The sequence below is a fragment of the Gallus gallus genome, chromosome 8 (genome assembly GCF_016699485.2).
Source record: "Gallus gallus isolate bGalGal1 chromosome 8, bGalGal1.mat.broiler.GRCg7b, whole genome shotgun sequence".
In the NCBI taxonomy this organism is placed as follows: domain Eukaryota; kingdom Metazoa; phylum Chordata; class Aves; order Galliformes; family Phasianidae; genus Gallus; species Gallus gallus.
In genome coordinates this window covers 1,014,267-1,029,442 of record NC_052539.1, presented here as the reverse complement: position 1 = coordinate 1,029,442, position 15,176 = coordinate 1,014,267, and the positions used below count along the sequence as shown (strand labels likewise).

The 15,176-nt window shown below is 35.2% G+C and overlaps 1 protein-coding gene across 7 annotated transcripts in view; it reads left to right on the top strand.

The window, feature by feature from the left end:
- The window catches only part of VAV3 (vav 3 guanine nucleotide exchange factor), a 148,155-nt gene that overhangs the window by 120,978 nt on the left and 12,001 nt on the right, over window positions 1–15,176 (top strand). For all 7 annotated transcript variants that reach the window (XM_025152727.3, XM_015290228.4, NM_206863.4 and 4 more), the window contains 5 exon segments: window positions 4,637–4,702; window positions 8,628–8,662; window positions 10,216–10,332; window positions 10,975–11,062; window positions 12,847–12,976. In XM_025152727.3, coding sequence (XP_025008495.1) covers window positions 4,637–4,702; window positions 8,628–8,662; window positions 10,216–10,332; window positions 10,975–11,062; window positions 12,847–12,976 — 436 coding nt within the window.

The window sequence follows — 15,176 nt, the reverse complement described above, 5'->3', positions numbered from 1 at the left end:
AAACAGCAACTGCTTTTCTTAGAGGCAATCTGACCTATCATAAAGACAAAGAGGTGGTTGAGACAACCATTTACTTATTCCATACATTCTCTTTCTGCCTCCCCCCGTTATCAATGGAAACCTAAACTTTCTTCTAAGAGAAGACTCAGTGTAGGGAGGTTGATACCACTGCAAGTTACCTTACTGTTCCTAGTAAAAACCTTGAAAATAATAACGTTCCTATAGTGACCGTCGTGTTCCTTTTAGCATGACTACTTTTCTTTGTTCAGTCAAAGCACAGGACTGGAAGAGCCATTCTGATTCCCTAGGCGTTACTTGTTTACTTAACGTTCAGAAAGAGAAAAAATGAAGGCTTATTCGGTAGAAAAAGTTAATGTTTTCAGTGTGCATTTCAGACCTGTAAGAAGAGTAGTAGTAGTTTCAGGTAGTGTACCTTTTGAAATGGTTTTATTTTTAATGTAGATGTGAATTCACATTTCTCTTCTGAGCTGAGCCTGAATAAACTGGTACCTGCTTAACTCAAGGACAGGCTTTCAGGGATGCCACAATTCCTACCGAGACACAACATAATACTAGTTTTGCAGGTTTCCATTACAATTACCCACCAGGCAATCATATTTCTCAAGTATGCCAAAAGAATACAAATGAATTCTGGGCTGATTGGTTCCATTCTCAAAACCAGCTTTTCTTTGATGCGTATTAAACCCATATCAAGTAATTACTTTTACACATGCCCTTTGTAATGCTTCATTAGTTAGTAGTCCTGCTGTAAACATCCAAAAGGCAGTAAGTATGTTGTAAGTGTACTTATGATAAAAAATTAGAAATTGATTGTGGGAGAATTCATTTTTCTATTTTGCAGTATAAGGACAACCTACTGGGGCAGTGTAAAATGATGTTTTTACAGGTTACTGTGTGAAAAAACTTAAGGTTCAAGTGGAACTAGTACATAAATATTTATTTTTCCATATACATATGGAGCATAATCTCATTTGGGAAGACTTTCCCAGAAATCTGGGAGTTACGATTACAACTAACAGAGGAGAAACAGCAATCTGATGTCATTGTTGGAAGTAGTTACCTCAAGCAAAATTGACGTTATTAAGACTTCCCAGGTTGCTAGGTGATGTGCCTGAAAAGCCTAATGGGTGTTGGCTTCACTGAAGAATTTTGAAAATGTAGAAGTTGGAAGGAGATGAGCTTTTTTTTATCTTTAAGAGATGAGGAGTTTAGAGCTAGCTAATAGGAACTACGCTGTGCAGAGAGGATGCAGAAGAAAACTTATTTGCTGGGAAAAGGCTATGGAATATGGTTCGTGCCTAGACATACTAAAACACTGCAGTTGATGTACTTATAAATAAATACATTGAAAGAAATGAGTACTGGAAGTTCAGAGAGAGCATGGACTTCAGTGTCAGCAGGCTAGGGAGCGGATTAAGAAGGAAGGAAAGAGGAAAAGTTTAAGCACTTCGTTGATCATATGAGAGACTGATAGAACAGAAAGGCCTTAGTTTATATATCAGAAAACTTCTCTATTGAATGATTCCTAAGTCATATGTAAGAAGAAGCGTATCTGGATTTTCTTTTTTTGCCATGTTTGCCTGCTCAGAGAATTTCTCTTAAATGAATGGAAGTTGAATGGGTGTTCCCAAGCACTCTGTAGAATTTTTTCTGCCTTTCCTGAAATTTAAATTATTACACTAGAGGGCCAGCCTGAACTGGGTCTTAAAACTGCTTTTGTCCTAGTCTGGTGCATTTTCCCTTTAATGCTGATACCAATTTTAAATGTTTTCCAAGGGAGAGATTTTTAATTACTTTAACTGAAAACACGTACCAGTAATTTTTGTTAATTTCTTATTTATGCTTTTGTATATTGCTAGACTAAATTGGAAAGGTGAGTTATTCTACTGTGCTGCCTTGTAGAATGTAGCAGTTAATTAGGAGAAGACCAGTTCACTTACATAATTCCATCAAGTGCAATGTCATGGCTGAACATAAGGCTAAGATTTTCTGTGTCCATTAGAATATCCCCGGTTTTTTAGGCAACTTAAAAGTCTTATCTTTGAGGATCTCATAGAAAAGTCACATTATCATTCTTAATGGTAGTCTGTATTTCTTAGTGAATGCATTTTTTTTTCCTGTCTCTTTTACATATATCATGTATTCTGTCTTGCATGGCATTTCACTCTCTGACTGTGGCATAGTCTCCTTCAGGCTGTGGCAATCATGTCTTGCGTAAATATTGTAGCAGGTATGACTTTCCCAGAGAGAGGCTCGTTTTCTTGCTGAATATGGGCAGCATTTAGTTATTGTGGTTCTTACAACATGTTTACCTCTAGCAATAAAGTTTATGATAGATATAAATAAACTGGGATTGAGTTTAGAATTACCTAACATCTTATGAAATACTGGAAAGGCAGCACTGTAAAAGTGGCCTTTGAAAGTGAAAACTTTCAGAGTGGCTTTTTTTTCTCCTTTGTATTTTTATTCTGATTCATTTTTTTCCTCCCCAGACAATTTGTAGTAAACAAACAAAAATGAATGGGTAAAGGATGCAATAATTAATAAACTTTGAGCTGTCCTGGAGGCCTAGATCTGTTAAAGTCCACTGGAGTTAATGGGCATTGCTCAACTGAATAGAAGGGAGCAATCTGGAAATTGGCAGCCAAAGTTTCAAATGACTTCTGAAAGCCTGCCTCATTAAAACTGGTACAAGAGTAGTGAATCAGCCCCTAGTCCTGCTGAGCGTGTAAGTTAAGGAAATGGTTTGAAAAGCTTCATTGTAGAGCTTTATATATGTACATACAAATGCATGTGCACATGTAGATGTATAACTTAAATGCAGTTTAAGAGTATATGCATAGTATAAACTTTAAAACTGGTTCTGTCCAGTCAGTGACCTAAGGTTTTTTTTTAATAATCCTATCTTTGACAGGGAGTATGCAAGGGAAATGAAATGCTTACTGATCAAGCAGTAAGCAATTAGCAGGCAGGTAGTGTTTAATAGCAAGAAATGATTACTAGTAGCAAAGCACGGTGACGTGATAATTTTGCTGTTAATCATGATGAGTTGATGGATAGATCTTAGATTTTAAAACCATTGTCTGACAAGTTAGTTTCTTGTATGAGCAACAGCAAGCCTTGATGAGTTTAGCTAGGATTTCTAAAGGTGAACAAATTAACCTAGTATCCTAAACACATTATCAAATCATTTATAGCAGCTCATTATCCACAGAATGTTTTAATGTGAGCACTTCCCTCGAGTAATGTGAAATAAATCAAAGCCTGTTCTGTTGAAGGATTTTGTTTTCTTGAACTAGCAAAGATGCCTGAATTTACCGTATGTTAAAGCTTTTCTTCAGAAGGCAAAGCCTTTCTTGGGTTGTCTCAATGCTTATTTTACGTTTGTGCTTTTGCGAGCTTTGTACTGATCAAAGCGCTGGAATAGGTTCCTTAGTGATGGCAGTGATATTTCTCTATGACAAGGGAGTCCATCCATGCGACTATTACTATTTTCACTTTTGGTTTTGAGATACTGTCCATGGAATGCATACTACACCTGTAGACTTCCCTTATACAGCAAAACAACGTGTCTGTTTCCCACAGCATCTTCTGACAAGTAGTGACAACAAAGCAAATTGTAGGATAGTTGTATGTGTAGATGCTCCCGTGCAAGCAACATGGAAGTATTAATGCTGTCTCATGTTAGTATGTCCACTGATTATGTAGTATTTTGCCACTTGTAATTTCAATAGATGTTTGGCGTCCTTCAGAAATCCTGCAAGTATCTAGGCTGTATTTTTGACCTGAAGGACATAGCACTTGGAAACATTATGAAACACCAAAGAACATTTAAAATTATTTACTTTTTTGCACTGTCAGACTGTACATGTTGATCTCAATCCCCGAGCTCATCAGATTTTGAGCTTTGGCTGTTTTCTAGTTGATATACGTTGACTGTGTTTCATCATGCATTTCATCTTCTTTTAATTAATATAAATGTTTCTCACAAGTAACAGTGGTGTGTGTGGGCACATAGGAGATTGTTTAACTGTGCTCCTTCAAGTGCTCTTTTTCATTAATACAAATATTTCTTTTGTTGGCTGGTTTTATTGACTGTGATATCACTTGCTCTTCAGATAAGGTTAACTATGGTAAATAGGGATCATTAAGATGGGAGACTGCTGGTGCGCTGTTAATAAATTCAGTTTGTATTTCTGAGGGATTTGCACCTGGGGGTAAATACAGTATAATGATATGAACTCATGCAGACAGTAGCAAAATGTTCCACTTTTAACTTTATATGTTGCAGATGTGTGGTCAAAAAAAAAAGTTAATTTCAAGATGATAACGCTAGCTAAGTACTTGTTCGTTCTTTCATTGCCAAATGCTAATAGTAAATTACAACTCAGACTCTGAGTACACTTTATCGTGTCCTAGCCCACAAAACTTTCAGGTATATGATCTTTAACTATTAGTTAATTTATAATTAAAAAAAAAATGTTGAATAACATAATATTAGAATAACATTTTTATTTTAAGAGCTTCCTTTGATAAACTCTTATCTTCCTAAACCACTGTGAATGTATTATTAACTATTAATCCTCATGTCTCAAAAATGCAATTTTTTTTCTAGGGCAGAAATTTAACGACAGGAGAACTTGGCTTCTTCCCAAGTGATGCAGTGAAGCCCAGCCCTTGTGTACGTACCATTTAATTCTATTTGTTTTCTTACAGGAAAATTGCCTAGTTTGCGCCAGCACTTAATTAATATTAGCTCACCTAAGTTCCATTATTTCTAGATCCTTTGTGTTTTGTCGTGTTCAGTATTGCTTATAATACAGCATTCTAATATATTCAGTTACTGGATTTAAGTTGTGCATGTCAAGAAAACATGTTTGAGAGGCAGGTTTAGCTTGTGGGAATGTTAATAAATTGAATTGTCTTAAAGTATTTCCAGGATATGGGATAAACATATTTTACGTGAAAGTACAGTTTCATCCTTCCCCCTCAGCAAGGTGAGAATGCTATGATTCTAATCTATTCCCCAGTCACTTTGGGTTAGAGAGAGAGATTACACCATTAGTAGTGAGTTTAAAAACGTGTGAAACTAAAACAAAAAATTGCATTTAGACTACTTGATTAATTCTCTCTGTACGTTCCTAGTTGCTCTTATTTCACTCAAGGATGTTTCACAGTGTGTGCTCAGGATTTCCTATATAGATGTAATGACTGCCTTAAAATGCTTCATGCTTGGTCCTTCGTTCTGTCCTATATAATGCTGCGCATCAGTTGGCTATTTGTTCTTGAATTGAGATAATTCATGTAAATCTGTAATAGTGATGAATCATATTCCTTTCTTTGAGACAGCTTAAACTTTTAAACTGGATTCACAAGTTTGACTTATTATTGAAAACCCTGTCGTGACAGCAGACAAGGTGCCACTTATATTATTTATAAGTAGATGGCATAATCTGTTACTGGCTGCATTTTGTTATGCCTTGAAGGCTCATGTTGTCCCTTCGTTTCTAAAGCAAATATGTCATCCTGAAGAATAAATACATTGAGATGTCTTGAGTCATCTTTAGTACTATATGTTTTAAGAATTTTGTTCAAAGAGGGATGCACATGAGTTTTTTTCAGGCACAGGATGTGCTAAATTAGGTGATAGAACAGATCTGTAATTTAGTTGCAAATGTTATATGAGCTTAACTTCCTTCTCCCGTGCCTTGCTCACTATAAAAGGTGTTGATTTCTTGCACCATTGATTTAAAAAAAAGTACCAGTGATACCGGACATTCTATAGATTAGCTTTACTTTCCTCAATGCATCCAGTCATACTGTACTATCACTGAGAGCAAACTCCAGTATTTTAGGAACCACCACTATGATCTAAAACAGAGTAAGTGGGTTATTCAGGCTTAAGAAAAATGCCATTTGAGTATTGATAAAAGTGTTTTCTAGTGATAGGACTTCCTGCTAAATTCAGAAATATACTATTAAGAAAAGTATTGAAAATAATACAATTTTACAGAGCGTATAAATATTATTCATGAATGTTACCAACCAGTGTCATGATCAGACCAAAAAGTTAAATTGATATTTCACCACTATTAACCTGGAAGGATAAAATATCAGCATCTTATTATGACAAATGATGCAGTCAAATATATTGAAACATCAATCAGATTTTTAACATACTATAGCATTTACTATTATTATGATGTCTAGCAGTCTTTACAAACAACTGATATAAAAATGCCTAGAAACAGTTTGAAATATATATATCAAAAACTTTGGAAATGAATATCAAATGAAAAACTGCTGAGCTTCAGAATATGTATTTTCCAGGCTTTTCACAGTTGTGCCTATAAACAGTTCCTGCTTGCTATAAGTAGTATATGTCAGCAGACATTTTCTGCACCATAAGAGCAACGCCTGATCCTTCCTAGCTATCCTCCAGTTTCCTCATTTCTTTTGAGGCAGTGGTTATATAGCACAGTGTGAGCTACCAGCTTTGGGAATAGCATTTGATTTTACTCTATTCGTGACAATGAAATTGTGTTCGAAATTAATGAAAAGGACTGCCCATCTATAGTTTGCCTCCTCTGAAGTGTGGACTTGAAACTGTCTTTAGATTTTGTATTTCCTTTCCGACATAGTAGGACTACTTGAGAAATCAAAATGTTGGCGTTTTTAACTGTTCTTTCTTCTGTTGCTGAAATTACTTAATTAGGCTTATAGTGGGTAATGCAAATCATTCAAGGTGCAATTTTTCTGTAGATGAAAACTATTATCCAAATATCTTCCAGCACATCAAGACTCTATAAATGCCCAGTTGGCCTTCGGATATTTCATTTGGTTGCTTCACTAAAATATCTCTCACAGGAGTTCTTTGTCAGCATGTTCATAATCTGTTACTGTTTTCCCCCAAGTCTCATATTTAAAGACAGAGGTGACTGATTAACACCATTAGTAGGTTTAGTAATAGTGCCACTGCTACTGGCTGTGGTAGAACCTAGCTGTGTTATGTCCTTACACTTCAAAGGGGTTTGCATGCCACCAGTGGTATGTTGCTAGTATCTGTGAACCCCTTTTTTATACTGGTAGGGATTAATGCATGTGTTTCTGTTCTTCCTTTTTCTTCTCTCCAGAAATTAGACTATCTTAATTACTGTTCTAATACTTGGATAGATTTACTGCTGTGTGAGCTGAGCATGTGACCAGATTTTTTTTTTTAACACAATGTTGTTTTCCACTATAGTGCCTGCATGGTTTTTTAGAGAAAATGTAGATTTAGGGCCATCCTGTGTAGTGTAATTCACAGTTTGAACATAAATATCTTAGATAGAGAGCCATTCAAACAAATGGTTATATGTTTAGTCTGAGTGAATGTTATGTTAAAAGCAGTATGCAGAGCTTTGTGAACTAAGCAAATTTTTGTTCATCAGAAGGAATTATGTGCTTTGGTTTAAGGTCAGGTGGAGAGACCTGATTGAAGACTCAGCAGATGTCATCTGCTTATGACATCTTACTTGTTACTTAATATATGAGCTAGTGGGAGTTGTAATTAATTTCAGTTATCTTACTTTGGTAGACCAGTATAATATCTTTCTGAAATGATCTGTGTTCAGAAGTCTCTGATGAATACAGTCCATATACATTAAAAACTGTAAGAAGAATGACACTAATTTTTGCCTTCTTATGTTCTAGAAAACAATAAAATAATCTAAGATTCTCTAGGAGAAAATTAATTTGCTGATCTAAGAATGTGGGACATCAGGTTATAAATGTGCAAAGTGTATGCTAAGCTTCTACTAAAATGAGTTTTTCAGCACCTTGCAAGTTATTTTAAAGGAGTAGGGTAATAATGGAGTATCAGACAACAGTGCGAGATGGTCAAGGAGGAATGCTGATTTCCATGGATGCTTCTATACTGTGCTTTTTGCATGTATTAACATGATCTCTGCATATGCTTATGTAAACATATTAAAGTCATTTTGCAAACTGGTGGTAGTTCACTTGATTTTTAACATTTAATTCCATACTTATTAAAATCCACGGCAGGAGTAAAACCAAGTACCAAGATATGAATGAAGCCATGCAATATATAATCCATGGATTAATTTTATCTCTCTCAGGAGATTATGTACTGTATTCTACGTAGACAGTTTTTTCTAAGGCCACGTAATCCTGGAAACACAGAGTGAATTTTGTATATGTTAATGTACATTTGCATATTATGAAGATACTTTTCAACAATATGTTCCATGAGATTATTTTTTGTATGAAATATAATGTAGGCGCTGACAAAATAAAATTGACAATTCTGATCTTTAAAGAAGTGTGCATATGCATGTGTACATATTTAAATATATGAATGTATGCATGTAAATATACGAACAAGAAGAATACCTGTCACAGCAACATAAAAGTTAAAACAGCATGTAAGTCTTGCTTTTTATTTTAAGTTTCTTCAAATGAAAACAGACTTTCAGACTAATTAGATTGTCTATTTCATTTTCCTTGTTTCCTGTGGATGTTTGAAACCAGTTCAATAGTGTCTCATTTATGTGTTGACTACAAAAAATCCTGATCTGCATTCTCTTACAATTCCTTTGCCTTAGGTTCCTAAACCAGTTGACTACTCGTCACAACTGTGGTGAGTCCCTGTCTACTCTTACAAAAGTCTCTTTCTAAGAAATAGTCATAGAAAGATAACTGCTTACTGCTTATTACAATTTAATTTAGGTTGGTTTAACTTTTCTAGGCTTCCTAAGGAGGCATTGTGCTATGGTTTGGGGAAACAACACCATAGATTGCCTGAAAGCATTTACGATGTAACAATGTGCTTAATGGTTTTGACGTTCTGTTTACAAGTCTGTAGCTGCACAGACTTAGTCCCAGGGGTCTGAAATGGAACAGTACGAGATACATGTAATACGAAGCATGCGAGTAGATTTTATGTGTTAAGTGACTAAAGAGAAGGATTAATTTTAAATACATTTTGTCTCATGAGTAATTCTGTTTCTCCTTTAGTTAAAAAAAAAAAAACAAACAAAAACCTAAATAAACAAAACCTTTAGCCACAAAACAGGTCAGTGTATCAAAACTACACTGTCTGCTGGTCTGGAGCATGTGGAATGAAGTGAGTGACCTCTTTTTACTAGAATTCACCACACCTTGGTAAAGACGTGCTGATTCTTATCGAGCAGATTAATCATCACGTGTGCTTTCAATAGTTTTATACTTTGTCATTTACAGATGAGTTCTGATTTTCTGTAGCTCGTCTGAAGTGAAATCAGAATTGGAACAAAACAAACATGGATTTCTCAAAACAAGCTAAATAGAATGTTTAATATTATAGGCTGATATTTTTACTTCAATTCTAACATTTGCTGTAACAATTTATGCATTTATAATTGTGTTTAGAGAAAGCGCATCACTGGGATCAGTCTTTAGTCTCTAAGGTTTTGCGATGCTTAACTGAAAAATTACTTCAGGCTGAAACTTGCCGTCAAGTCTTGTACTCTGTGATACGTTTCAAACATCTTTTCTAATTGACAGTGATACATTTTGCAGAGCAATGGTCTTTGATGTTGACTAAATTTTGACTGCTATCTTAAATGGTAAAAAAAAAAAGCCTTATCTAACTGTAAGCTAGGTTACTTTCTACCTCCTCAGTTAACAGTTTAGGCTCTAGTTTTGTACATAAGTATTTGCAGTCAGCCTCTCATGAAGTCCCGCTCAGAGCAGGAGCATGTATCTGCTCATGCACACAGACAGCAGTATCAGTGACTTAGTTTAGCTTTCAAATCTCAGCAGCAGATGTTTCAAATTTGGCCATATTAGGTTGGATATTTTTTTTGTGTGTGTGTAAGTTTGGTCTACCCATTACTTTTAAGCTATAAGAGGTTATTCTGAAATTTTGTGTAGGTCCTCTTTGACCTAGTGTACTAGCATTTGTCTCTGACATATTCGAGGTAGTAGTCATTCAGCTAATGCTAAGGCTCAGTATCTTTCTTCAACAGGTACTGTATTTGATGTAATGATGAATTTCCCTAACCTGATTGCAGAATATCTTTATGATTTATTGAAAGATTTGGAAATAGTATTCAGTTCTAATTGGTGTGCTTTTAGATTGACATCTCGTGAAGAGTACTGGGATACCTTTGGAGAGCTCATAGTCAATTTTTATTGTTCTCTGTGTTACAGGTTTGCAGGAGCAATGGAAAGATTGCAAGCAGAGAGTGAACTTATTAACAGAGTAAATAGCACTTATCTGGTGCGACACAGGACTAAAGAGTCAGGAGAATATGCGATTAGCATTAAGTAAGTGGGCTAAGTTGTTTTGTTTTCACTTAAGACTAGATCATTCAATAAATGAGACCGAGAAGGAAAAGATATAATATATTTCAGTTTATATAATCACACACGGCATGTGGGATTTATAGTAGGAAGTAGCAGTAGTTTTGTGATGCTGATATAGTAAACAAATCTAAAAAAAAAAAAAAAAAAAAAAAAGGTATTCTAATGTATTGGGTAAGACTAAGCAAGTGTTTAAAATACAATGATATCTTCTTTAAGTGAGTAAGGTTGTTTCATTGACTTCAGTGGAAATTTATTGGAAGTCTTACCATCTCAGACATCTCAATAGAATGTTTGTAAATTTCACGGTTTTGAGGGTGGTCTTTGCTATCACATTGATTACTGAAATGAAGAGAGAAGCAAGCAATATGTGGGAATTCTCAATTAGAGTGGCTAGTTACAACTTCTATTCAGAACACAGATTACCTCCTCAGTTGTACTTGAATAAACATTTTCTTAATTAGATGTCAACTTTGTGTTGACGTAGATGTGCATTTTGTCTTAAGAATTTATTTGTATAATGTTTTTGGGGCATGCCTTCAGGTAACTATTGATTGCCCCTGATTAAAAACACATTTATATTCATAAGTTATTCATTGCCCACAGGTACAATAACGAAGTGAAACATATCAAGATTTTTACAAGAGATGGCTACTTCCACATTACAGAAAACAGAAAATTTATAAATTTAATGGTAAGTATTGATTAGGTTTTTAACAATGTGTGATTTCTCTGTAACTTTTGCTGTTGAAGTGTGTGCTACTTTCCTATGTGGAAATGCAGAAGGATGAGAGATTTGAATTACGTCCATACCTGCAAATAAGGTATTTTTTGGTTGTTACGGTTTATGCTTTTAGTCATGGCAACATGTGCTTAAAATTACATACTTATATTTAGGTATGGAATGTATCCCTTACAGTGGTGTAGAAGAGAGGAGGAATTTGAGTCCCACTTTGAGTGCTGCTTGCTTACAAATTTCTGTTTCTGTTGCCTTGGTAATTTGAATGATACGTGAAAGAAAATTTGTTTGCAGACAGTGTAGCTTGCCTGCTGTGCTAATGTCAGATAACAAAGCCCCAAGAGTTCTTAATGTCCTGGCCTTCCTGCTTGCTGTAGTGTCTGGCAGTCTGTGATGATGAACTGTTAAAAGCAGGAGTAGATTTTTCATAGCTTTAGCTTCTACCTTAGGAACAGTCTACAAAAGCTTGCAGCATGTGAAGTGAAGTGCTCCAGAGTTTGCCTCAGAAGATAAGCTTTGGACACTCATCAGAAATGTGATGTATGCATTAGATCTTGGGAGCCATTTTGTTGGCTGGAGTTAATAATGATCACTGAAGGTTTTGGGTTTTTTTTTAATTTTTTAATTTTATTTTTTAACTGGAAGGAAATAATTGAACATGGTTCTATTTCCTTATTTTAACCTTTGCTTGGCATGGTCAACTCTTCATTTTGGGAATCAGGATGTAACTATGTAGAATGGAATGACTGAGTAGTTACTGAAAGGAGGGAAGGATTTAGAGTAAATGCATTACTTTTTGATTGCACTTCAGAAAAGTGAAATCCCACAGTTGAAGTATCATGAATCAAATACGATTGCTTATAATTGTCTAGTAACTTTTAATTTTAGTCCATGCTCTGTGTACAATCTGTATGATACCGTCACTGTTAGAACGGATTCAAAGCTAAGAGACAGTGACAGCTTGAAGATGTCAAAGGGAAATTATTAGCTGTCAGTATTTGGATCTGTACTGTCTTCTTTAGAATATTAATTTAAGTAATTTATCTCCCTGGTTACTTAAACTATTTGAGCCAGTTTAATGAACTGAGAGAGAATTGCAGAATTTTTTTGGATTGGGCCCAAGCAGTATATGAGCTGCTGTTTTTTTTTATTTAGGGTTCACTCTGAGGAGGAAAAACTAACAGATTTTAATGGCAAAGCCTTGACATTTTTACATGGTCCATTTATCTGCTCAGTCATATGTCCGTTTTTTATGTGTAATCCTTATATGCTTAGTTGAGATCTGTGTGCTTATAAATTCATTAGTCGATGAACATTACTTATTGTAGAAGAAATTTGAGAAAACAAAGGCAGTTATCACTACATGCTTAGTGAACAGCTAACCTTGCTTTTATGCCTGACTTCAGAAAAACAAATACGTGCTTAGCTTTGTTCAACAAAGCAGTAAGTGTTGACTCCAACTATACAGCTGTGTTTGTTTTTAAAGTCATATGTATCATTTTTATGAAAAATTAAGTTTCATTTTAAAAATATGTTCTGTACTTCAGGGTAAGGGTTAACTAACACAGTTAAGTTGCAATATAAAAGCAATCAATATTTATTAAGCTACTTGATTTCTTAATGTACGTGTTCTGTGGGATCATAGCAGTTTATTTTATAAAACTGTCATTGACTGTTCACCAGAATCATGAAAAGGATGTGATTTCAATTTCCGATGACAGTGTTTTCCTTTCTGCAAGGAACTTGTAGATTACTATAAGCACCACTCTCTCAAAGAAGGCTTTCGAAGTCTGGATACTACACTTCAATTTCCGTACAAAGAATCTGAAAACTCGGTGGGACAGAGGGGAAACAGAGCAGGTGGCAACTGTGAGTATTACAGATTTATGTATTATTTTCTGTCACATATATAAAAAGGGCTTTAGCTAGAAATTTTTTTTGAAGCTAAGCAGATTCAGATCTGTCAGGAGGTTTATAAACATGTCTAGCAAGTTTGTCTTTCTGCCAAACTTTAAATCTTGTTATTCAATATTCTATTAGGAACGCCGATGAGAAGTTGATTTGCATCCTGCCTAGTTTTTTGGATATTTGCATGCATGCAGCTCAAGTGCTAATAAGTATCTGACAATTTCTAATCCTTGCAAAGGGGTTTAAGTAAATCAGACTTACAGTGTAGCTGTGTGAACTAGGATCTCAATCACACCACATGAATTTCTCAGATTAACCCAGTGCTCTTGCATTTACTGTATCATAACTAATTTTATCTTTTGTTTTTAAGCTCAGGTGTTTATTCAATGCCTGTGTGCTTCTAAAATGATTTACTGTTCACAATGTAAATAGCAGATGAAAAGTTCTGAAGTTTAGAAGTAGTCTGCGGATATTTAGAATTAAGATGCTATCTTTTTTTTTTATATCGTATTACAATGTAAGTGGAAACCAGCATGATTTCTAGAATTCTGATGATAAAAATTACCACATGGCCCATCTCTGGAAAATATATAACATTTCTGTCAAAGAGCAAATATTAGATTTGCGGTTCTGCAGACAATGGCTGATAATAACAAAATAAAAATTAATGGATTTTAACAGTATGAAGACTCCCGTGAAAGCCCATAGTGTGCAGTCTAGTCTTGCTGATGATGAAGCTGGTGGACCTATTTTCATCTGCTGTGTTTGTGAGCTTCTGTTTCTTTGCTTGTCTCTCTCTGTTCCATAATATTTCAATAACTTCAGAGTCTTTCTTCCTCTCCTAATTATAATGAAGATAATTGAGAATAAATTATTGTAAGAAACTAGTGTATCTCTGTGCATTTCATTTTCTTTTTCTGAATTCCTCTTTATTCCTTTAGTTTCAGTTCTTTTACTGTGTCTCAGGAGTTCTGTCTGTTATGCTGGTCTTAATGCATCTCGGTTCTGAGTGAATTTCAGTTCCATTATTTTCTTCTTTTTTATGCTTGTGATCTCCCTTTGCTTTTCTGTTGTCATATCTTGTGCTTTTCTTCATCCGTTGCCTCTTTGTAGCATCAAGGCTTTAATTGTTTAGACAGCATGCCTTGCTTAGTTTTCTTTGCTTTTGTTTTGGTTATTATTGGTTGTAAGCAGAAACACATTGTTCTCTTCCCTTAGACCAGGTGTGATACAGCTGTACTGTCCACCAACTTACTACTCTGCAACAGCATTAGCTTAATCACTTCATGCTTCATAGGATGCAAGAAACATAATTGGGGGATGCTCTCATTTTAGTTGAAGGGGTGAGAAAGTGCCTTTAATGTTACGTAGTATACTGGTGGGAACTGACAGGTTTTCTTTTAAGCCAAACTGATTTAAAAAAAAGTATCCATACTCAGACTTGTGTGAAACCTAATAGATATCCACAGTTCTGCTCCTACCTAGACAGATACTGGATGACACTTTAATTAATAGATGTGCCAATTTTCTTTTAAAGTGTCAGCATGCCCCTCTGAGGGTTTCCTTTCTTTTTAAAGCAAAATTTCCTTAATCAGCAGCCTGTCTGTGAGTCCTGGTGCTCAGTTGTATATCTGTCCTGTTAATTTTTACCAAGTTATGTTAGAATAACCGTATTGCTAGGATGAGAAAACCATGTGGGTCTGAAGTTGAAGTTGGTACATTTTGGACTGAACTTGTGTTTAAGGGGGGAAACAAGCAAGTGAAGGAGCAGCAGTTGCACTTGTGGTTTCAGTTCATTTCAGCCCTCAAAGTGAGCATCCACATAGATGGTTTTTTTGACCTCTTTGTATGTAATCTGAAAGCAAAAAACCTCATCCTAGTTTGTTGAAAGGAAGCCAACCAAGTCTGTTGCATTGAAAGAAGGGCACTTGCCCATTTTTTCAGCTCTGTAATTACTCAACGTCATATTCACTATGTTTTATCAAGCATGAGGTTGAAGCTAGTGAGTGCAATAGATGCTGAAGTTTTGTAGCTGAATTTGAGTAGATTTTGGGTTTCAACTTGATATTTTTCACTATACTATTCACATGACTGGGTTTTTTTTTTTAACTGAGGATATCTTTTGAAAAGGCAGCAGTTTATTATTTGTTCAAAGCAGTTG